Below are 24,477 nucleotides of genomic sequence, written 5' to 3'. Positions count from 1 at the left end.
AAGAGACAACAGAACATAAGGGAGAGGAAGAGAGGAGGAGGAGAGGAAGAGACAACAGAACATAAGGGAGAGGAAGAGAGGAGGAGGAGAGGAAGAGACAACATAACATATTGGAGAGGAAGAGAGGAGGAGGAGAGGAGGAGAGGAAGAGACAACAGAACATAAGGGAGAGGAAGAGAGGAGGAGGAGAGGAGGAGACAACAGAACATAAGGGAGAGAAGAGAGGAGGAGGAGAGGAGGAGAGGAAGAGACAACAGAACATAAGGGAGAGAAGAGAGGAGGAGGAGAGGAGGAGAGGAAGAGACAACAGAACATAAGGGAGAGAAGAGAGGAGGAGGAGAGGAGGAGAGGAAGAGACAACAGAACATAAGGGAGAGAAAGAGAGGAGGAGGAGAGGAGACAACAGAACATAAGGGAGAGAAGAGAGGAGGAGGAGAGGAAGAAAGGAGGAGAGGAGGAGACAAAAGAACATAAAGGAGAGGAAGAGAGGAGGAGGAGAGGAAGAGAGGAGGAGGAGAGGAGGAGAGGAGGAGACAACAGAACATAAGGGAGAGGAAGAGAAAAAAAGAGAAGAGAGGGATTGATCAATATTACAGACATTGTGGAAAACAAAGTCTAGTTAAGATAGTTATTGACATCCTGCTCAATACACTCATCGCCAGGGACTGGAATCAATCAGAACCAATAGTGGTAAATGTCAACATACCGTAACCATCACCAGCACACTACCACAGATAGCACAACAACCAACAACTCAACCCTTATTTCAGATCAATGTCAATGACCCATTATATACATCATACTGACCACACACACACACACCGTCAGATATTAGGATGCGTCAGCATTAAGGAGCAACATGTACTGTAACACTACAGTTGTTACTCAGTCAGATATATCCATGCACAACATCCACAAATCAGACAAGCTCTTGGTGGTTAATCCATAACAATATGGCTGACTCGGCACACAATACTATACTACTCTGTACTCTATGGAATGGTTTCCCGGACCTGCATTAAAGCTCGACTAAAAAAACACTTCCAATGAAGACTGAACGAGTCTGTGATTATCGAATGATGAATGAGATTCTGACAGTGATTTAAGTCGGGGAAACCGGGCCTTTTGTGTGTGCAAGTCAAACAAATACACAGCGCGTACATACACACACGCTCCCCCAGGCCTTACCCTGTAGTTTGGTCTCAGCGTTGGTGCGATACAGCCCCCCATGGTGTGCGATGGTCCGGGCCGCCTCCAGGTGTGACATCACCACGTCAACCCCCGCCTCCACTTTCTCCCAGGATTCCATCCCCGCCCCTGGCCCCTCCCCCACGATCACACTCCTCTCCAGCAGAGACAGCAGAGGAACCACATGAGGGAAGGAGGTGTTGGACAGCATAGTGCTCTCTGGAACACAAAGAGAGAGAGACACACTGACTCAGAGAGAGAAACACACATACCAGTGTCCTGTGCATGTCAAACACACAACGCACACAGTAACACACACAGTAACACACACAGAAACACACACAGAAACACACAGTAACACACACAGTAACACACACAGAAACACACAGTAACACACACAGAAACACACACAGAAACACACACAGTAACACACACAGTAACACACACAGTAACACACACAGAAACACACACAGTAACACACACAGAAACACACACAGAAACACACACAGTAACACACACAGTAACACACACAGTAAAACACACAGTAAAACACACAGTAACACACACAGTAACACACACAGTAACACACACAGAAACACACACAGTAACACACACAGTAACACACACAGAAACACACACAGTAAAACACACAGTAACACACACAGAAACACACACAGTAACACACACAGTAACACACACGCAGTGACACACACAGAAACACACACAGAAACACACAGTGACACACACAGTGACACACACAGAGACACACACAGAAACACACACAGAGACACACACAGTGACACACACAGTGACACACACAGAAACACACACAGACACACACACAGTAACACACACAGAAACACACACAGTAACACACACAGAAACACACACAGAAACACACACAGTAACACACACAGAAACACACACAGAGACACACACAGTAACACACACAGTGACACACACAGTAACACACACAGTAACACACACTGTAACACACACAGAAACACACACACAGAAACACACAGTAACACACACAGAAACACACACAGAAACACACACAGAAACACACACAGTAACACACACAGTGACACACACAGTAACACACACAGAAACACACACAGAAACACACACAGTAACACACACAGAAACACACACAGAAACACACACAGCCTCCAGCTCCATACCTTTGCCATCGTTCATGTTCTTCATGAACGGCTTGAGCTTCTTCTCATAGAGGATGGCCCCCTCTGTGTGTCTCTGACGTAACGTCATCCACGTGTGCTCCAGACGAGAGATCTGAGAGAGAGAGAGAGAGAGAGAGAGACACAGAGAGATGAAAGAGGAGAGAGGAGAGGAGAGAGAGAGAGAGAGAGACAGACACAGAGAGATGAAAGAGAAGAGAGGAGAGGAGAGAGAGACACAGAGAGACGAAAGAGAAGAGAGGAGAGGAGAGGAGAGACACAGAGAGATGAAAGAGAAGAGAGGAGAGAGAGAGACAGAGACAGAGAGACGAAAGAGAAGAGAGGAGCGAGAGAGACACAGAGAGACCAGAGAGACGAAAGAGAAGAGAGGAGAGGAGAGAGAGAGACACAGAAAGACGAAAGAGAAGAGAGGAGAGAGAGACAGAGAGACGAAAGAGAAGAGAGGAGAGAGAGAGACAGGGAGACGAAAGAGAAGAGAGGGGAGAGAGAGACAGAGAGACAAAAGAGAAGAGAGAGAGAGACACAGAAAGACGAAAGAGAAGAGAGGAGAGAGAGACAGAAAGACGAAAGAGAAGAGAGGAGAGAGAGAGAAACAGAGAGACGAAAGAGAAGAGAGTAGAGAGAGACACAGAGACGAAAGAGAAGAGAGGAGAGAGAGAAACACAGAGAGACGAAAGAGAAGAGAGGAGAGAGAGAAACACAGAGAGATGAAAGAGAAGAGAGGAGAGAAAGAAACACAGAGAGATGAAAGAGAAGAGAGGAGAGGAGAGGAGAGACACAGAGAGATGAAAGAGAAGAGAGGAGAGAGAGAGACAGAGACAGAGAGACGAAAGAGAAGAGAGGAGCGAGAGAGACACAGAGAGACCAGAGAGACGAAAGAGAAGAGAGGAGAGGAGAGAGAGAGACACAGAAAGACGAAAGAGAAGAGAGGAGAGAGAGACAGAGAGACGAAAGAGAAGAGAGGAGAGAGAGAGACAGGGAGACGAAAGAGAAGAGAGGGGAGAGAGAGACAGAGAGACAAAAGAGAAGAGAGAGAGAGACACAGAAAGACGAAAGAGAAGAGAGGAGAGAGAGACAGAAAGACGAAAGAGAAGAGAGGAGAGAGAGAGAAACAGAGAGACGAAAGAGAAGAGAGTAGAGAGAGACACAGAGACGAAAGAGAAGAGAGGAGAGAGAGAAACACAGAGAGACGAAAGAGAAGAGAGGAGAGAGAGAAACACAGAGAGATGAAAGAGAAGAGAGGAGAGAAAGAAACACAGAGAGATGAAAGAGAAGAAAAGAGAGGAGGGAGAGACACAGAGAGACGAAAGAGAAGAGAAGAGAAGAGAAGAGAAGAGAAGAGAAGAGAAGAGAAGAGAAGAGAGAGAGAGACAAAGAGAGACGAAAGAGAAGAGAAGAGAGGAGAAGAGAAGAGAGGTGAGGAGAGAGAGAGAGACAAAGAGAGACGAAAGAGAAGAGAAGAGAAGAGAAGAGAAGAGAAGAGAAGAGAAGAGAAGAGAAGAGAGGTGAGGAGAGAGAGAGAGACAAAGAGAGACGAAAGAGAAGAGAAGAGAAGAGAAGAGAAGAGAAGAGAAGAGAAGAGAAGAGAAGAGAAGAGAAGAGAAGAGAAGAGAAGAGAGGAGAAGAGAAGAGAAGAGGTGAGGAGAGAGAGAGAGAGACAAAGAGAGACGAAAGAGAAGAGAAGAGAAGAGAAGAGAAGAGAAGAGAAGAGAAGAGAAGAGAGGAGAAGAGAAGAGAGGTGAGGAGAGAGAGAGACAAAGAGAGACGAAAGAGAAGTGAAAGAGAAATATAACAGCATGTGACAATATATCATATAGATAATGGTGTACCTCTACCGATATTTGGTTTTGTGTGTGTGTGTGTTACTGTGTGTGTATTACTGTGTGTGTATTACTGTGTGTGTATTACTGTTTGTGTATTACTGTGTGTGTATTACTGCATGTGTGAGTGTGAGTGTGTACTGTACATGGTTGGTCCATACCTGTGGTAGCTCCAGTGCTCTCATCACAGCGGCGAAGCCAAACATGTTCCCCAGGTTGCTCTTGAGTTCAGCAGCCAGCTGGATGGTCTTATGGAGCAGAGCAGCCCTCTCCTCTTTACTGCCGGTACAGCCCAGCAGGTCCACAGCTGTCATTATAGACATAGTATAGAACCTGAGGAGAAGTGGAGGAGGAGGAGGGGAGAGGGATGAAACAAGGAAGAATAGGATGAGAACAGCATCAACCACAACGGTACTCCTAACCCTAGCTTCATGTCGACATTCCGGTTCAAACCTAACCCTAGCCTCAACCACAACCCTAACCCTAACCCTAGCCTCAACCACAACCCTAACCCTAACCCTAGCCTCAACCACAACCCTAACCCTAACCCTAGCCTCAACCACAACCCTAACCCTAGCCTCAACCACAACTCTAACCCTTACCACCTGAACCCTTACCGCTCCAGTAGGTCCAGTCTCAGCTGGTGTCCATGAGGAAGAGTCAACAACTCCAGTCCCGAGCCCACTCCCATCATCCTCTGCATCTCCTCGGTAACACCCAGTATCCTAGCAACCTTCACACAGACAGAGGGAGGGAGCACAACACATGGGGAGGGAGGAATGAGGGAGGGAGCAAATGGAGAAAGAGGGAGGAAATGGAGAGAGAGGAGAGGAAGGATATGGGGTGAGAGGAGAGGGAGGAAATGGAGAGAGGTGGAGAGGGGAGAGGGGGAGGGAGGATATGTAGAGAGAGAAGAGAGGAGAGGGAGTAAATGGAGAGAGAGGAGAGGAGAAGGAGGCAGGAAATGGAGAGAGAAAAGAGGGAGGACATGGAGAGAGAGAGGTGGAGAGAGGAGAGTGGGAGGGAGGAAATGTAGAGAGAGGAGAGGAGAAGGAGGCAGGAAATGTAGAGAGGAAAGAGGGAGGAAATGGAGAGAGAGAGGTGGAGAAAGGAGAGTGGGAGGGAGGAAATGTAGAGAGAGAAGAGAGGAGAGGGAGGAAATGGAGAGAGAGGAGAGGAGAGGAGAAGGAGGCAGGAAATGGAGAGAGAAAAGAGGGAGGAAATGGAGAGAGAGAGGTGGAGAGAGGAGAGTGGGAGGGAGGAAATGTAGAGAGAGAAAAGAGGAGAGGGAGGAAATGGAGAGAGAGGAGAGGAGAAGGAGGCAGGAAATGAAGAGAGAGAAGAGAGGAGAGGGAGGGCGGAAATGGAAAGAGAAGAGAAGAGAAGAGAGGAGAGGAGAGGAGAGGAGAGGGGGAGGGAGAGATCAAAATGTAGAGAGCAGAGGGGGAAATGGAGAGAGAGAAAAGGGGGAGGGAGGGAGGGCGGAAATTGAGAGAGAAGAGAGGGAGGAAATGGAGAGAGGAGAGGGGGAGGGAGGAAATGGAGAGAGAAGAGAGGGAGGAAATGGAGAGAGGAGAGAGGGAGGAAATGGAGAGAGGAGAAGGGGAGGGAGAAAATGGAGAGAGAGGAGAGGGGGAGGGAGAAAATGGAGAGAGAGGAGAGGGGGGGGAGGAAATGTAGAGAGGAGAGAAGAGGGAGAGAGGAAGAAAGGGTTTATTGTAATTTCTAACTTAATGTATTCATGGTCACTGAGACTGGTGGTTAATTGTCTCTTAATTCAAATGTTACCAAATAGTAGAGTAGAGTAAAAAGTGGGCGCTTATACCATATTTTATGATATACCGGTATTGATGCAGGGAAACCAATGCTTGGTTTGTTAAACGTGATACGCCATGCGCAATGTCAATTTTTATAGCTTACTTCGCTACTTGAGTCATCTCTCTCAGCTCTCTCCGTGCCACTTTCCACACAGACATAGCTATGCCCCCTGTCACTCAAGGAGTGCATGCTGTTCCTTAACCACGAGACACTTGCGTTCAGTCTGCATGGTCAATGTAGCACATACAACAATGTTGATGACAACAATGCTGTTTTCACTTTGCTTCTTAATATAAATCCACTAGCGTTCTATAATGACACTATTAGTTTGTGTTTCTTACATCAGCAAACAGCTAGTTTGTCTTTTCTTAGCAAGTTGTACTAAATCTTGTGATATGCTAATTGTTAGCCGCTAATGCTAATAGCTAGCTACCTAATACATGTACTGAGTAAGAGCAAATGTAGCTAGCTAATACAGCCTGATAACATCAGTGATGGTGTAGACCTAAATCAGCATGTTGTTGGTGCAACAGTATCCTGTCCGGGTTGCCCCCCCCCACCCCTTGGGTTTGTGCCGTGGCGGAGATCTTTGTGGGCTATACTCGGCCTTGTCTCAGGATGGTAAGTTGGGGGTTGAAGATATCCCTCTAGTGGTGTGGGGGCTGTGCTTTGGCAAAGTGGGTGGGGTTATATCCTGCCTGTTTGGCCCTGTTCAGGGGTATCGTCGGACGGGGCCACAGTGTCTCCCGGCCCCTCCTGTCTTAGCCTCCAGTATTTATGATGCAGTAGTTTATGTGTCGGGGGGCTAGGGTCAGTTTGTTATATCTGGAATACTTCTCCTGTCTTTTCCGGTGTCCTGTGTGAATATAAGTATGCTCTCTCTAATTCTCTCTTTCTTTCTTTCTTTCTTTCTTTCTTTCTTTCTTTCTTTCTTTCTTTCTTTCTATCTTTCTATCTTTCTCTCTCGGAGGACCTGAGCCCTAGGACCATGCCTCAGGACTACCTGGCCTGATGACTCCTTGCTGTCCCCAGTCCACCTGGCCGTGCTGCTGCTCCAGTTTCAACTGTTCTGCCTGTGGCTATGGAACCCTGAACTGTTCACCGGACGTGCTACCAGACCTGCTGTTTTCAACTCTCTAGAGACTGAAAAGAGACTGAAAAGCCAACTGACATTTACTCCTGAGGTGCTGACTTGTTGCACCCTCTACAACCACTGTGATTATTATTATTTAGCCCTGCTGGTCATCAAATAACATTTGAACATCTTGGCCATGTACTGTTATAATCTCCACCTGACACAGAAGAGAACTGGCCACCCCTCAGAGCCTGGTTCCTCTCTAGGTTTCATAGAAGGAATTTTAAATTATTTATACTTTTATTTTTAATACTTAAGTACATTTTATCAATTACATTTACTTTTGATCCTTAAGAATATTTAAAACCAAATACTTCTAGACTTTTACTCAAGTAGTATTTTACTGGTTGACTTTCACTTTTACTTTAGTAATTTTCTATTAACATATCTTTACTTTTACTCAAGTATGCCAAAACTTTTTCCACTACTGCAATTGAGTGCAGGAAATGCAGAAATGATAAAAGTGCTGAAATTAGTTTTGGTTGAAGTTGAATTGAACAGTATAAAACAATCAGAATGGAGAAAGACTAATTGAAATCACTGAGAATGTATGTGTTGCCACCCTGGGATCACCCACTACTCATAAAACACCCTAGGATCCCTCACTACTCATAAAGCACCCTGGGATCACTCACTACTCATAAAGCACCCTAGGATCACTCACTACTCATAAAGCACCCTAGGATCACTCACTACTCATAAAGCACCCTGGGATCACTCACTACTCATAAAGCACCCTGGGATCACCCACTACTCATAAAGCACCCTAGAATCCCTCACTACTCATAAAGCACCCTGGGATCACTCACTACTCATAAAGCACCCTAGGATCACTCACTACTCATAAAGCACCCTAGGATCACTCACTACTCATAAAGCACCCTAGGATCACTCACTACTCATAAAGCACCCTAGGATCACTCACTACTCATAAAGCACCCTAGGATCATTCACTACTCATAAAGCACCCTAGGATCACTCACTACTCATAAAGAAAATGTAGAATGTTTATTATCCCAAAACTAAAACACACTGTCAAATACAGTCACTGTCAAATGCCGTTCATTTGTTTTTTTAAATACCGTGATATAATATTTTGGCAATATCGCCCAGCCCTAGGATAGCATAGTCATGCCTGTATGAACCTCTCTGCTGCTCCACTGTCAACAGGAGTTCATTGAGCAACACTCATTAGGGATTAGTGACATCACCGAGTTACATTCACAAGGCCAAGGAACATACCGTTAGCCTGCTTCTGTTAAGATATGGGCTCTAGCTTTAATAAAGAGTGGATGGTATATGCGTATTGTGTGTATGTGTTTGTGCCCGTGTCCCTCTATGTGTCCTGTATGTGTTCGGTGTCCCTCTATGTGTCCTGTATGCGTGCGGTGTCCCTCTATGTGTCCTGTATGCGTGCGGTGTCCCTCTATGTGTCCTGTATGTGTGCCGTGTCCCTCTATGTGTCCTGTATGTGTGCGGTGTCCCTCTATGTGTCCTGTATGCGTGCGGTGTCCCTCTATGTGTCCTGTATGCGTGCGGTGTCCCTCTATGTGTCCTGTATGTGTGCGGTGTCCATACCGTGCAGTCAGCCATGGTGATGTGTTTAGCAGCTGTCCTAACGTCCACCTCCGCCAGAAGCTCTTTAACCCTCTTCAGAATGCTCATCTCTAAGGGCTTGTTCTCCTGGGGCATCAGTGGCGAGAGGTACTTCCCTGGTCTGAAGGAGGAGGCTGTCTCCACTAGGGGGGCGATGAACACCTCTTCTCCAGCCCCATTCTCCCTCCCTGGGGTAGGCCCATGGCCCTCCTCCACACGCAGCCTCTCCACGTAGCTCTTAGTGGGAGGTGTGGGGTGCATGCCGGCGGCACAGGGAGCCTTAGGACAGAGGGCCGGTGTGGGCCGTAAGTCGCAGTAGCTGCCCCCCGTCTCGGAGCCATCTGCTGGGGTTTCGTAGGAGCAGGGGCCCGGGGTGGAGTGGGAGCTGGCTGCTAGCATGTCTGGTAGGTTGTTGTTGGAGCCTGGGCTGAGCTGGGGGTCGCTGGAGTGTCTCAGGACTGGAGAGGGGGGCACCACGGCCAGAACTCTAACCCCTGACTGGGTTCTGTGTCTGTGGACTGGACAGCAAAGCACAGGGTTTCACATGTAAATTCCAGAAGTGGGTTCACAAATAGTATTGATTTTCTTATAAATACACCGAGTGTACAAAACATTAAGAACACCTGGACCAGGTGAATCCAGGTGAAAGCTATGATCCCTTATTGATGTCACTTGTTAAATCCACCAATCAGTGTAGATGAAGGGGAGGAGACAGGTTAAAGAAGGATGTTTTAGCCTTAAGACAATTGAGACATGGATTGTGTATGTGTTCTATTCAGAGGGTGAGTGGGAAAGACAACACATTTAAGTGCCAGTTTGAGTGTGTCAAGAACTGCAACGGTGCTGGGTTTTTCACGCTCAACAGTTTCCCAAGTGTATTAAGAATGGTTCACCACCCAAAGGACATCCAGCCAACTTGACACAACCGTGGGAAGCATTTGAGTCAACATGGGCCAGTATCCCTGTTGGACGCTTTCAACACCTTGTAGAGTCCATGACCCGACAAATTGAGGCTGTTCTGAGGGCAAAAGGGGGGGTCACCTCAATATTAGGAAGCGGTTCTTAATGTTTTGTACACTCAATGTACTTCAGCTGCGTTTGATTGATTGCATTCGTGCAATTGGCCCAATGGACGATTCCAAAAGTACAAACCCACAAATGTTCCCATCTGGCTCCTGAAAGGCCCAATCAAAAGGACCACCAAACCCACACAGTATGCAATCATCTCAATGAATGATCTATAATCTCAATAATCTCTTAATAATTCAATAATCTCCATAGAAAGGACTCACTGTGGCTGTAGGCTGGGGAGAGAGGTGTCTCCCCTAAAGGAGGACGGCGATACTCCTGGATGAGGTCCATACTCAGAGCACAGTTCCTCATGGCGTCTTTGTGAATAGTAGAGGAGCTGCAAACACCAACAAACCAACAGTCATTTTCCATCTGTTTTTAATACGGCTGTGGGTCCATGGTCTGAACCATACGTCTCTATTGAGCAAGTTTGACAAAGCTCCAAATCAAGTCATCTCATAAATGAAGTGACAGTTACACATTTTACCTGATTGGTCTACTGAGAAGAGGTGAACATTTTACCTGATTGGTCTACTGAGAAGAGGTGAACATTTTACCTGATTGGTCTACTGAGAAGAGGTGAACATTTTACCTGATTGGTCTACTGAGAAGAGGTGAACATTTTACCCGATTGGTCTAATGAGAAGAGGTGAACATTTTACCCGATTGGTCTACTGAGAAGAGGTGAATATTTTACCCGATTGGTCTACTGAGAAGAGGTGAAACACAGGTCAACCTTAGCCTGGTCCCAGATCTATTTGTGATACATAACCAACTCTTATGGTTACTGTCTGTTTGGCAAGACAATAACCATATCAGTTACAAGACAGCACAAAGAGATGACAAGACAGCACAAAGAGATGACAAGACAGCACAAAGAGATGACAAGACAACACAAAGAGATGACAAGACAGCACAAAGAGATGACAAGACAGCACAAAGAGATGACAAGACAGCACAAAGAGATGACAAGACAGCACAAAGAGATGACAAGACAACACAAAGAGATGACAAGACAGCACAAAGAGATGACAAGACAACACAAAGAGATGACAAGACAGCACAAAGAGATGACAAGACAACACAAAGAGATGACAAGACAGCACAAAGAGATGACAAGACAGCACAAAGAGATGACAAGACAACACAAAGAGATGACAAGACAGCACAAAGAGATGACAAGACAACACAAAGAGATGACAAGACAACACAAAGAGATGACAAGACAACACAAAGAGATGACAAGACAACACAAAGAGATGACAAGACAGCACAAAGAGATGACAAGACAGCACAAAGAGATGACAAGACAGCACAAAGAGATGACAAGACAACACAAAGAGATGACAAGACAGCACAAAGAGATGACAAGACAACACAAAGAGATGACAAGACAGCACAAAGAGATGACAAGGCAGCACAAAGAGATGACAAGACAACACAAAGAGATGACAAGACAACACAAAGAGATGACAAGACAGCACAAAGAGATGACAAGACAACACAAAGAGATGACAAGACAGCACAAAGAGATGACAAGACAACACAAAGAGATGACAAGACAGCACAAAGAGATGACAAGACAACACAAAGAGATGACAAGACAACACAAAGAGATGACAAGACAACACAAAGAGATGGCAAGACAACACAAAGAGATGACAAGACAGCACAAAGAGATGACAAGACAACACAAAGAGATGACAAGACAACACAAAGAGATGACAAGACAACACAAAGAGTTGACAAGACAACACAAACAGATCTATGACCAGGCTACGGTTGATCTCTCCTACACTCAGGCCCTGGTTGCTGTGCAGAGGAGGAGGAAAGAGACCTGCATGTGTAGCAGCTAGTCTAACACAGAGCAATGTAGCTACAGTATACACATGTTCTCAGTGAATCTGAGGCAGGGGGTGAGAGTGAGAAGGGGTCAGTGCTCTGTTATGACACCAGTGTTCTGACCCAAACGGGTTCACACACACCACCTGCACCCCACGACAGCAGCCTCCACTTCTGGCTTTGGAACAACTGGTACTGCTACTGGTATTGATGCAGGTACTTGGACTGGTACTGGGACTGGGGGAACTGGTGGTTCCACTGGACTGATGGACTCCACGTCACTGACCACACAATGGGAATGAATGGGCAATGAAACATCTGATTTACACCACTGAGACACACATACATACTGTACATACACCTGCACACAGACATACACACATACAGACACACACACACACAGACACACACATACACATATACAGACACACATACATACTGTACATACACCTGCACACAGACACACACACATACACACACACACACACACACACACAGACACACACACAAGAATCTCAAGAAGAAGATTGAGTAACAATCTATGAAAGACTCCCTCTCCTCTAGTCTCTGACCTGTGAGGTATCAGCTTGTCCGTGGTCAATCCGTCGTTCATGGTCACGCTCCGCCTCTTGATGTACGCTCCTTTCTGACTGGATGGTGAGTGGGCTAGGCCATGTCTGCTATTGGCTAAGGCAAACGTTGCTTCCAGGTAACGCAAGGGGAGGGTGCGTATGATTGGACAGTAGATCAGGGCTCCGCTGGGCTGGGAGACAGGTCGCCGTCCGGCCACGTAGTACCTCATCAGCTCAGGTATGGAGTCGAAACTGTCTTTCTCTAACAGGTACTGGACCTGGAATTGAATTGAAATCATTATGAACCTTTCAAATGTTAAATAAATGGACATGTGTTCACTTGTGGTTAACAAATTGGACATAAGTGTTTTTCATGTTTTTCATGTGTCATCCTCTGGGATTCTTTGTATTTTAAATAGTTTAACTGTAATAAAAAAAAATAACTAAATCCTTCAAAACAGTAAAGTTAGATCCAACAACATGATGTAAATTATGTAAGTTACAATACATACCTTAGACTCAGTGCTGGACCTGACCAGGACCTTGGTGATCTTGAAGTGCAGAACCTCATAGTTCCACCTGGTCGTCAGGACATAGTCGCCCACGTTTATCAGCGAATCACGGATCAGGAAGTCACCGTTTCGCAGCACCACCGTCTCCGACACCTGGAGGTCGAACAGAAGAGAAAGAGTGTTATTCAGTAACAGTGTTATGAGGGTCATTCTATAACGTCATTAAAGTTATGATTACATTGTTATAAGGTTTATTATATAACATTTGGGTAACTCCGCTCCCTTTTTCCAGTGGAAATAAGACTGCACACAAAGTGGCTTTAAAATCACAGTTTGGCACAAAGACAATTTAATATGCACTCTGAGAGTCCTGTAGATCGCAGATATGTAACATCAAATGAAGGTATGCTTTAATTGACTGTAAGTTGTATTCTAGGAATCGTATCTAGGGGCTAGGCGACATACTGGTTGTCCAAAGAGTTGAGCCGACACAAAGAAGCTTTCCTATGAGGATTGTTACAGGGCATTGCAAACCTATTCATACCCCTTGTATTTCTTCAAATGTTATTGTGTTACAAAGTGGAATTAAAAATGGATTTAACTGTATTTCTTTTGTCAACAATCTCCACAAAAATACTTTGTAATGTCAAAGTGGAAGAAGAAAAGATATATACAGCACCAGTCAAAAGTTGGGACAAAAAGGTGTTAAACAAATCAAAATATATATATTAGAGATTCTTCAAAGTTGTCACACTTTGCCTTGATGACAGCTCTGCACACTCTTGACATTCTCTCAACCAGCTTCATGAGGTAGTCACCTGGAATGCATTTTAACAGTTCATTTGTGGAATTTCTTTCCTTCTTAATGTGTTTGAGCCAATCAGTTCTGTTGTGACAAGGTAGGGGGGTAAACAGAAGAAAACCCTATTTGGGAGAAGACCAAGTCCATATTATGGCAAGAACAGCTAAAATAAGCAAAGGGAAATTATAGTCCATCATTACTTTAAGACATGAAGGTCAGTCAATTCGGGAAATTCCAAGAGCTTTGAACGTTTCTTCAAGTTCAGTTGCAAAAACCATGAAGCGATATGATGAAACTGTCTCTCATGAGGACCACCACAGGAAAGGAAGACCCAGAGTTACCTCTGCTGTAGAGGATAAGTTCATTAGAGTTACCTGTCTCTCATGAGGACCGCCACAGGAAAAGGAAGACCCAGCGTTACCTCTGCTGCAGAGGATAAGTTCATTGAGTTAACTGTCTCTCATGAGGACTGTGACGACCCTCCCACTCTGTCTGCCGTATTCTCTCTGTTATTTCCTTATTAGGATGCTGGTGGGCGGAGTTGGGAGGGTCGTCAGCTACATGGGAAACACCTGGGCCCGGTGTCTCCCAGGATAAATACACCACTTCCCCATTCATGGAGGAGACTCTCTCCATGCTAACACCCTTTGTAGATTGTGTTGTGGTTCTTGGTGGTCGTTTGTTTGTTTGTTTGTTTGCTTTGGCACCTTTCATCACCCTGCATTATCACATTCATGCATGCAAAACACTCACTTACACTACTGATTACTGATTACACACACCATTGTATATTATACTTAGTTGCTTTAGGTAATAAATACATATTTTGCTACTCCTTATCTCCACGTTGTCTCCCTTTGTTACGGGCTTTGAGCCGGTTCGTGACAAGTGGGGGCTCATCCGGGATATTTGAACTATTGGTTTGGGAGACCGTGGAGGTACGTGTTTGGTTTGCATATTGTGTTTGATAGGCCCAGTATTGGTTGCCTTTTGTTGTTTGGTTTGTGTGCTGTGTTGGAGAGACTATAATGGTTAGTTTCCAGGCCCTGCCTAGCCTGAACTCTTGTTCTACTTTCTGTTGGGACATCAGTCTGAGGTGAGTAATCTGCTGTGTACCTCGGTGGGAGATTTGGGTAGGGTAGTGGAACTTGCTACCCGGAGCTATAGCCTTTTCCCCTGATAGGTTTAGCGACGTGTTTCATTTTTTGGAATATGTTGGGCATGGTTAATGTTTGTTATTTTTGTGTGGTGTCTGTGGACTGAGCAGTTGTCTCGGGGCACATCCGTGGCTTGGTGGAATTTGCCAGCATGCTGGGGAGTTCTATTTCCTTGCCAGCGGGCTACAGTGCGTAAATTCCCACCGCAAATCTGCACGAAGACTAGGGTTGAGTTATTGTAGGTTTTGGGGAAGCTCCGTATCTCATCTCTCTTCTGTGGTACTCAGGGTGATTGTCAATTCTCGGGTTGTGGTCTGGTGTGCTCAGCAGAAGGGAAGAGCGAGAATTTTTTTTTTTGTGTGATTATGGCGTCTTATGTAGATAAGTTCATTCGCTCTCCATCAGAGGAATTGTTAGATTTAGGTACTAAAGAACAGCTGTTGAAGGTCGCGGAACACTACAAGGTTGAGATTAGTGATAAACGTCTAAAGAATTCTATTAGGTTGATATTGAAGGCCAATCTGATGGAGAGTGGTATTCTTGAAGTTACCACTGGGCCAGCCTCTGCTGAGGATTTGTCGTCTCCCCATAACGTTACAATGGACATTCCATCGGTTAGTCCTAGTAGCCTTCTTTTTGAACAGCAGAAAGAACTGCTTTTGTTACAGCTGGAGCATGATCGTGAGAAGAGAGAGCATGATCGGCAGCATGATCGTGAGAAGCTAGAGCATGATCGTGTAAAATATGAAAAGGAATTGGCATTTAAACAAGATATGGAGCGTGCTAAAATCAAATTGCAACAAGAACGTATAGAGTTGGTTAGGGAAGGAAAGATCTCAGGGGAGAGTTTGTTTTGGGAAGGTGACCCAGATTTACCTAGGGGTAGTTTCGCTTTTGGTCGTGCCCCAGAGACATTTGATATTGTTGGGAACTTACAGTTATTGCCTCGGTTTAATGAAAGGGACCCCGAGACATTCTTTTCGTTGTTTGAGCGGGTTGCTGACGCTAGGAGTTGGCCTGATTCTGACCGCACTTTAATGTTGCAGTGTGTGCTGACTGGTAAAGCGCAGGAAGCATATTCAGCTCTTAGTGTACACGATAGTGCCAGTTATGATAAAGTTAAAACAGCTGTGTTACAGATTTATGAATTGGTCCCTGAGGCTTACCGCCAACGATTTAGAACTTTAAAAAGGGATGATAACCAGACTCATGTTGAGTTTGCGCGACAGTTGTCTTTACAGTTTAATCGCTGGTGTTCCGCCTCTGCAGTTGTGACTTTCCAAGGGCTGTGTGATCTGATTATGTTAGAGCAATTTAAGGACACAATTCCTGATCGTATTGCCACGTATATTAATGAACAGAAAGTAAAGAATGTTGCTGAAGCTGCAGTTTTGGCAGACGAGTATGTGTTGACTCACAAAAGTGTCTTTGCAGAACCCCGTATTCGGAAAGAGTGGGGGCGTTCGGATAGATTTGGGCTTCGCTCACCGAGATACTTTGGTTCTCGGGCAGAGTTCTATACAACTAGGGTTGAACCTGACTCCCATGGTAAAGCTGACTTTGGGCAGGAGTGTCACTACTGTCAAGGTTCAGGGCATTGGAAAAACGAATGTCCACTTCTCAGGTCAAAGGGTGCTTACGCTAAATCTAAGCCTACTGCATTAGCTGCACCTGTTCCACATCAGTTCATTCATGACTCATTTCCTCAGGCCCAGGAGAATGTGAAAGTCCATATTGATCCAGACTATTTACCTTTCATTACAGAAGGTTTTGTGTCTATGTTAGGAAGTAAAGACCTAGTGCCAGTGAAGATCCTGAGAGACACAGGTGCCTCTGAATCATTTGTGTTGGAGTCTGTGTTACCCTTTTCTGCTGAGACTGATTCGGGGAATAGTGTTCTAATTAGGGGAATAGGTTTGAACACTCTGTCAGTTCCATTGCATAAACTGATGTTGGATTGTGGGCTGGTGAAGGGTGAAGTTGTTGTGGGTGTGCGTCCTTCGTTGCCTATTGAGGGTATCGATGTTATCCTTGGGAATAACTTGGCTGGTGAGCGTGTATGGCCTGTCGTGTTTCCATCTCTAGTGGTTTCCACTAAGCCGTCATTTGTTGGGATTCCTGATGAGAGTGTACAGAGTTTCCCAGAGGTGTTCTCTGCGTGTGCAGTGACACGTTCTATGAGCCGTGGCGAACTGGTCACTGCGCCGACTAATGATAATAATACAAAGTATGTCACTGTTTTCCCTGTTATCCCGTTATCTGTAACCCGCTCAGATCTAATCAATGCGCAACGGGATGACCCCACGTTGGAAGAGTTGCGTGATCAAATTGTGCCTATAGAACAGTTGGGAGATGTCGCCCATGGCTATTTTCTCCAAGAGGATGTCCTGATGAGAAAGTGGGTGTCTCATGATAGTGTTTTTCTGGGGAAGGCAATTAGTCAGGTTGTTGTACCAGTTAAGCTTCGTGAGTTGGTGTTGGAAACTTCTCACAGCGACGTTGCTGGACATATGGGGGTGAGGAAAACCTACAATCGCATATTAAGACATTTCTTTTGGCCTAGATTAAAGAGGGATGTTTCTGATTTTATCAAAACTTGTCACACCTGTCAATTAACTGGTAAGCCTAATCAAGCTATTAAACCAGTACCATTGTTTCCTATTCCTGTACTCAGCCAACCTTTTGAGTATCTGATTATTGACTGCGTGGGTCCTCTGCCTCGTTCTAAAAAGGGTAGCAGTTACCTGTTCACTGTGATGTGTCAGACCACTAGGTTTCCTGCTGCCTATCCTCTCCGATCTATCACGACTAAATCGGTGTTAAAAGCTTTGACTCAGTTTCTCTCATTGTTTGGAATCCCTAAGGTCATTCAGAGTGATCAAGGATCTAATTTTACCTCTAATCTGTTTGGTCAGGTTCTTCAACAGCTCCATATTAAACACAATTTGTCTAGCGCCTATCACGCGCAAAGTCAAGGAGCACTGGAACGTTTCCATCAAACACTTAAGTCTTTGTTGAGAGCTTATTGTACTGAGATGGATAAGGATTGGGAGGAGGGGTTGCCTTGGTTACTGTTAGCTGCTAGGGAAGATTCACAGGAGAGCACAGGTTTCAGTCCAAATGACCTTGTGTTTGGACATAGGGTGCGTGGACTTTTATCTGTTCTCCAGGATGACTGGAAGTCTCCGAGCCTCCTCAGTCCCTGTTATCGTATGTGTGTGATTTCCGGCGACGGCTGTATGCCGCTGGTGAAATGGCTAAAGAGAAGTTATCATCTTCACAGGAGAGGATGAAGGGCATATTTGATCGCCGAACTGAGCCTCGTCACTTTAGTCCAGGTGACCAGGTTCTTGCTCTGCTGCCAATTGTTGGTTCTCCTTTTCAAGCCAAGTTTCAAGGTCCATATACAGTGGTGCGCCAGTGCACTGAGCAAAATTATCTAGTTGCCACTCCAGAACGGAGGAAAGCACACCAGCTGTGCCATGTAAATCTGTTAAAACCCTATTATGCACGTTCCTCTGAGACTGAACAGTGGGATTCTACAGAGGACGGTAAACCTGTTCTTTTGACTGATACCGTTGTTTCCTTGGGTTCTTGTCGTGCTAGATCTGTGCATGAGGAGGAAGATGTTCCTGGTCCTGACGATTGTATATTGCAGGGTAGATTGAAAAATTCAGAAACACTGGATATTTTAGACAGTCTTCTCACTCACCTACCTGTTGATGGGCGGAAAGAGATAGTTGGTCTGATTCAGAGATTTCCAGGTTTGTTTTCTGATACACCTACACGTACAAACTTAATAGAACATGATATTGACATTGGAGGTGCTGACCCCATTCGTCAGCGCTTCTATAGAGTTTCTTCAGAGAAACTACGTTGTCTGGATGCTGAGGTCAAGTACATGCTGGAGAGTAAGATAGCAGAGCCTTCTTTCTCCAGTTGGGCTTCTCCTGTATCTTGGTCAGTAAACCGGATGGAACAAACCGTTTTTGTACGGACTACCGTAAGGTAAACAGTGTCACAAAGCCAGATTCATTTCCTCTTCCTCGGATGGAGGACTGTGTTGATCAAGTCGGTGCAGCTAAGTTTGTGAGCAAATTTGACCTGTTAAAAGGCTATTGGCAGGTGCCACTGACGAGTAGGGCACGTGAAATCTCTGCCTTTATTACACCCTTTGGTCTGTACTCGTATTCAGTTATGAGTTTCGGTCTGCGCAATGCACCTGCCACTTTTCAGCGACTTATGAACAGGGTTGTCGCCGGTCTGACCGGGTGCGCTGTTTATTTGGACGATGTAGTGATCTATGCAGATACTTGGGAAGAACATCTGTCCCGTATTCAAGCCTTGTTCGAACGTCTGGCTGCGGGTCGCCTCACAATCAATCTGGCAAAATGTGAGTTTGCTCAGGCGACCGTTACATACCTTGGAAAAATGGTTGGGCAGGGTGAAGTGCGTCCTGTTCGGGCTAAAGTGGTGGCTATTGATGCTTTTCCACCACCAACTACTAAAAAGGAACTGATGCGTTTCTTGGGCATGATTGGTTATTACCGTAGTTTTTGTAATAACTTCTCTACTGTGGTCGCTCCCTTGACAGATATGCTGAAAGCTAAGGCTGTTTATGTTTGGTCTACTCGTTGTCAACACGCTTTTGAAGAGGCAAAGAGGTTGCTTACCTCAACTCCAGTGCTGGCTGCTCCTCGCATGGATTTGTCATTTACCTTGCAGGTGGATGCTAGTCATGTGGGGGCAGGTGCAGTTTTGCTGCAAGCAGATGTGTCTGGGATTGAGAGGCCTGTTATTTTTTTCCAAAAAGTTTAACGATTATCAGTTGAACTATTCGGTTATTGAAAAGGAAGCGCTAGCACTAATTTGGGCACTACAACACTTGAAGTGTATGTCGGGTCGGGGTAGTACCTATTGTGGTCTACACCGACCATAACCCCCTCACTTTTTGAGGTCCATGATGTGTCCAAACCAGAGGATAATGCGATGGTGTTTATTTTTACAATCATTCCATCTCGATGTGAGGCACATCCGGGGACTGAAAACGTGATTGCTGATGCGCTCTCTCGTGCGCCCTGTTCCTAATGTTTACGTGACTGACCATTGTTTCGTATTGTCATGTTCTCTCTGTCCTGTCTGCTCCCTCCTGGTCTTGTTTTCTTCTTTCCTCTTAAATGTTGCTTCCTGTGCGAAGGTCGCTGAGGTCTGGGGAGGAGGTTGGCTGGGGCAAATTGTAAGTGTGAACACGTAAACCCTCATCAATTTGTGGCGCAGAAGCTGTGTCAATTTGGAACTTAGAGGCTGGTATTTTGTTCCGGGGTCCTTGTTGGTCCCCGGTTTTATGGGGGGGGATGTGACGACCCTCCCACTCTGTCTGCCGTATTCTCTCTGTTATTTCCTTATTAGGATGCTGGTGGGCGGAGTTGGGAGGGTCGTCAGCTACATGGGAAACACCTGGGCCCGGTGTCTCCCAGGATAAATACACCACTTCCCCATTCATGGAGGAGACTCTCTCCATGCTAACACCCTTTGTAGATTGTGTTGTGGTTCTTGGTGGTCGTTTGTTTGTTTGTTTGCTTTGGCAACTTTCATCACCCTGCATTATCACATTCATGCATGCAAAACACTCACTTACACTACTGATTACTGATTACACACACCATTGTATATTATACTTAGTTGCTTTAGGTAATAAATACATATTTTGCTACTCCTTATCTCCACGTTGTCTCCCTTTGTTACGGGCTTTGAGCCGGTTCGTGACAGGACCGCCACAGGAAAAGGAAGACCCAGAGTTACCTCTGCTGTAGAGGATAAGTTCATTAGAGTTACCTGTCTCTCATGAGGACCACCACAGGAAAAGGAAGACCCAGAGTTACCTGTGCTGTAGAGGATAAGTTCATTAGAGTTACCTGTCTCTCATGAGGACCACCACAGGAAAAGGAAGACCCAGAGTTACCTCTGCTGTAGAGGATAAGATCATTAGAGTTACCTGTCTCTCATGAGGACCACCACAGGAAAAGGAAGACCCAGCGTTACCTCTACTGTAGAGGATAAGATCATTAGAGTTACCTGTCTCTCATGAGGACCGCCACAGAAAAATGAAGACCCAGAGTTACCTCTGCTGTAGAGGATAAGATCATTAGAGTTACCTGTCTCTCATGAGGACCACCACAGGAAAAGGAAGACCCAGCGTTACCTCTGCTGTAGAGGATAAGTTCATTAGAGTTAACTGTCTTTCATGAGGACCGCCACAGGAAAAGGAAGACCCAGCGTTACCTCTGCTGTAGAGGATAAGTTCATTAGAGTTACCAGAAATTGCAGCCCAAATAAATACTTCACAGAGTTCAAGTAAGAGACACATCTCAACATCAACTGTTCGGAGGAGACTGCGTGAAAAAGGCCTTCATGGTTGAATTACTGCAAAGAAACCACTACTAAAGAACATCAAAAAGAAGAAGAGACTTGCTTGGGCCAAGAAACACAAGGAATGGATATTAGACTGGTGTAAATCTGTCCTTTGGTCTGATGAGTGCAAATTTGCGATTTTTGGTTCATTCCGCCGTGTCTTTGTGAGACGCAGAGTAGGTGATTGGATGATCTCCGCATGTGTGATTCCCACCGTGAAGCATGGAGGAGGTGGTGTGATGGTGCTCTCTGGTAACACTGTCAGTGATTTATTTAGAATTCAAGGCACACTTAACCAGCTTGGCTACCACAGCATTCTGCAGCAAATTGCCATCCCATCTGGTTTGCGCTTAGTGGGACTATCATTTGTTTTTCAACAAGACAATGACCCAACACACCTCCAGGCTATGTAAGAGCTATTTGACCAGGAAGGAGAGTGATGAGTGCTGCATCAGATGACCTGGACTCCACAATTGGGATGAGTTGGACTGCAGTGTGAAGGAAAAACAGCTAAAAAGTGCTCAGCATATGTGGGAACTCCTTCAAGGCCGTTGGAAAAGGATTCCAGGTGAAGCTGCTTGAGAGAATGCCAATAGTGTGCAAAGCTGTCATCAAGGCAAAGAGTGGCTATTTGAAGAATCTCAAATATAGAATATATTTAGATTTTGTTTAACACTTTTTTGGTTACTACATGATTCCATGTGTGTTATTTCATAGTTTTGATGTCTTCACTACTATTCCACAATGTAGAAAATAGTCAAAATAAAGAAAAACCCTTGAATGAGTAGCTGTGTCCAAACTTTTGACTGGTACTGTATATTTTTTTATGGTGTAAATTAAATAACTCAAATATAGTCGTTGCCTAAGTGTTCAGCTCCCTAAGTCAATACGTTAGAAACACCTTTTGCATTGATTACAGCTGTGAGTCTTCTTGGGTACGTCTCTAAGAGCTTTATACACCTGGAGTGTGCAATATTTGCCCATTATTCTTTTCATAATTTTTCAAGCTCTGTCAAGATGTTGGGGATCATGGCTAGAGAGCAACTTTCAAGTCTTACCGAAGATTTTCAAGCAGATTTAAGTCAAAACTGTAACTTGGACACATTCACTGTCTTCTTGGTAAGCAACTCCAGTGTAGATTTGGCCTTGTGTTGTAGGTTATTGTCCCGTTGAAAGGTGAATTCTTCTCCCAGTGTCTGGTGGAAAGCAGACTTGAAGCAGTGTTTCCTCTAGGATTTTGCCTGTCCTTAGCTCCATCCCATTTATTTTTATCCTGAAAAACTCCACAGTATTTGCCGATGTCAAGCACACCCATACCATGATGCAGCCAACACCATGCTTGAAAATAAGGAGGCAGTTACTCAGTGATGTGTTGTGTTGGATTTGCCTAAACATTTGCCTAAACATTGGCCTAAACATTGGCCTAAACATTTGCCTAAACATTTGCCTAAACATTTGCAGCATTACTTTAGTACCGTGTTGCACAAGATGCATATTTTGGACTTTTCTTATTCTGTATATTTGTATTCTTCTTTTCACTCCACCATTTAGGTCATTATTGTGGAGTCACACGTTGTTGATCCATCCTCAGTTTTCTCCCATCACAGACATTGAACTCTGTAACTCTTTTAAAATGACCAATGACCTCATGGGGCTCCCGAGTGGCGCAGCAGTCTAAGGCACTTCATCTCAGTGATTGGGAGTCCCATAGGGTGGCACACAATTGGCCAAGCGTCGTCCGGGTTTGGCCGGTGTAGGCCTTCATTGTAAATAAGAATGAGTTCTTAACTGACTTGCCAAGTTAAATAAAGTTGAATAAAATAATAATGGAAACATCACTGAGCAGTTTCATTCTTGTCCTGCAGCTCAGTTCAGGATGACTGCATCTTCCATGTGTCTAGGTGGTTCATACATCATCCACAGCTTCATTATTAACTTGACCATGTGCTGAAAGGGATATTCAATGTCTGATTTGTTATTGTTACCCATCTACCAATCAGTGCCCTTCTCTATGAGGCTTTCAAAAAAAGCTCCCTGATATTTGAATCTGTGTTTGAAATGGAATACTGGCCTGAGGGACCTTAGATGTTGTATGTATGGGGGACAGAGGAAGGGGAGGTCATAAAATAATCATATCAACCTCTGTTATTTCACATAGTCCATGTAACTTATTATGTGATTTGTTCATCCAAATTTTACTCCTTAACTAATTTAGGCTTGCCTAAACAAAGGGGTTGAATATTTATACAATTACTATATTTTAGTTATAAAACAATGTATGAATCTTACATTTTATTTTTATTTTTTCTTCCACTTTGACATAACTGAGTATTTTTAGTAGATTGTTGACAAAAAAATGACTATTAAATGCATGGTAATCCCACTTTGTAACACAATAAAATGTGAAGAAATCCAAGGGGTCTGAATACTTCAGCAAGGCACTGTATGTAGAGACTTTGATTTAATTGGGTACATATTTAAGCAATAGGGTGTGAGGGGGTGTGATATATGGCCAATATACCACGGCTAAGGGCTGTTCTTATGCACGACGCAACACAGAGTGCCTGGACACAGCCCTTAGCCGTGGTATATTGGCCATATATCACACCCCCTGAGGTGCCTTATTGCTATTATAAACTGGTTACCAAATGTACTTTTTGTCATAGCCGTGGTATACGGTCTGATATACCACTGCTTTCAGCCAATCAGCACCAGTTTCTAATATAGAATATCCTGCAGTAGCATGTCTAAGTGACGAAGCTGTCATTTTAAAGCGTTTATCCTTATCTCCAACAGGGGGCGCTGTTACTGCAGGCAAGAGACAGCAGCACCAAGAGCACTGCATTCACGGACAGGCTGCTGCATGCATCGGAGCCATCACCATGGAGACACAGTGTATTGTTTTAGCAGCAAGCCACAGGTTCCCCCAATTCTGTCTGTTTACCCCAGTGTGAATGTAGCATTATGTTAATGTATGCTGGAGCCTCACAGGGAGGGAGACTCACAGATGGTTTAACTCACACTGCAGAGAGAGAAAGGAGTGTTGGTGGGTCAGGAGGACAGTGAAGCCACACCGGTGTGTGTGTGTGTGTGTGTGTGTGTGTGTGTGTGTGTGTGTGTGTGTGTGTGTGTGTGTGTGTGTGTGTGTGTGTGTCTGTGTGTGTCTGTGTCTGCGTGTGTGTGTGTGAGTGCATCTGTGTGTGTGTGTGTGCATCTGTGTGTGTGCGTGCATGCGCGCGTGTGTGTGTGTGTGTGTATCTGTGTGTGTGTATCTGTGTGTGTGTGTCTGTGTGTATCTGTGTGTGTGTGTATCTGTGTGTGTGTGTGTGTGTGTGTGTGTATGTGTATGTG

At 45.0% G+C, this 24,477-nt stretch overlaps 1 protein-coding gene across 4 annotated transcripts in view; it reads right to left on the bottom strand.

Annotated features, from left to right (window-relative positions):
- Window positions 1-24,477, bottom strand: part of LOC115124135 (SH2 domain-containing protein 3C-like) — a 178,769-nt gene that overhangs the window by 1,782 nt on the left and 152,510 nt on the right. For 2 of the 4 annotated variants that reach the window (XM_065007570.1, XM_065007573.1), the window contains 9 exons: window positions 12,757-12,909; window positions 12,245-12,522; window positions 11,816-11,953; window positions 10,052-10,167; window positions 8,742-9,277; window positions 4,828-4,943; window positions 4,372-4,543; window positions 2,373-2,484; window positions 1,189-1,407 (listed from right to left, as the gene is read on the bottom strand). In XM_065007570.1, the coding sequence (XP_064863642.1) occupies window positions 1,189-1,407; window positions 2,373-2,484; window positions 4,372-4,543; window positions 4,828-4,943; window positions 8,742-9,277; window positions 10,052-10,167; window positions 11,816-11,953; window positions 12,245-12,522; window positions 12,757-12,909 (1,840 nt within the window). The remainder of the gene's footprint in view (window positions 1-1,188; window positions 1,408-2,372; window positions 2,485-4,371; window positions 4,544-4,827; window positions 4,944-8,741; window positions 9,278-10,051; window positions 10,168-11,815; window positions 11,954-12,244; window positions 12,523-12,756; window positions 12,910-24,477) is intronic. The other 2 variants (XM_065007571.1, XM_065007572.1) reach the window with 2 other exon arrangements.

Source organism: Oncorhynchus nerka, linkage group LG22 (assembly GCF_034236695.1).
Source record: "Oncorhynchus nerka isolate Pitt River linkage group LG22, Oner_Uvic_2.0, whole genome shotgun sequence".
NCBI lineage: Eukaryota > Metazoa > Chordata > Actinopteri > Salmoniformes > Salmonidae > Oncorhynchus > Oncorhynchus nerka.
This window is presented reverse-complemented; position numbering and strand designations above follow the sequence as displayed.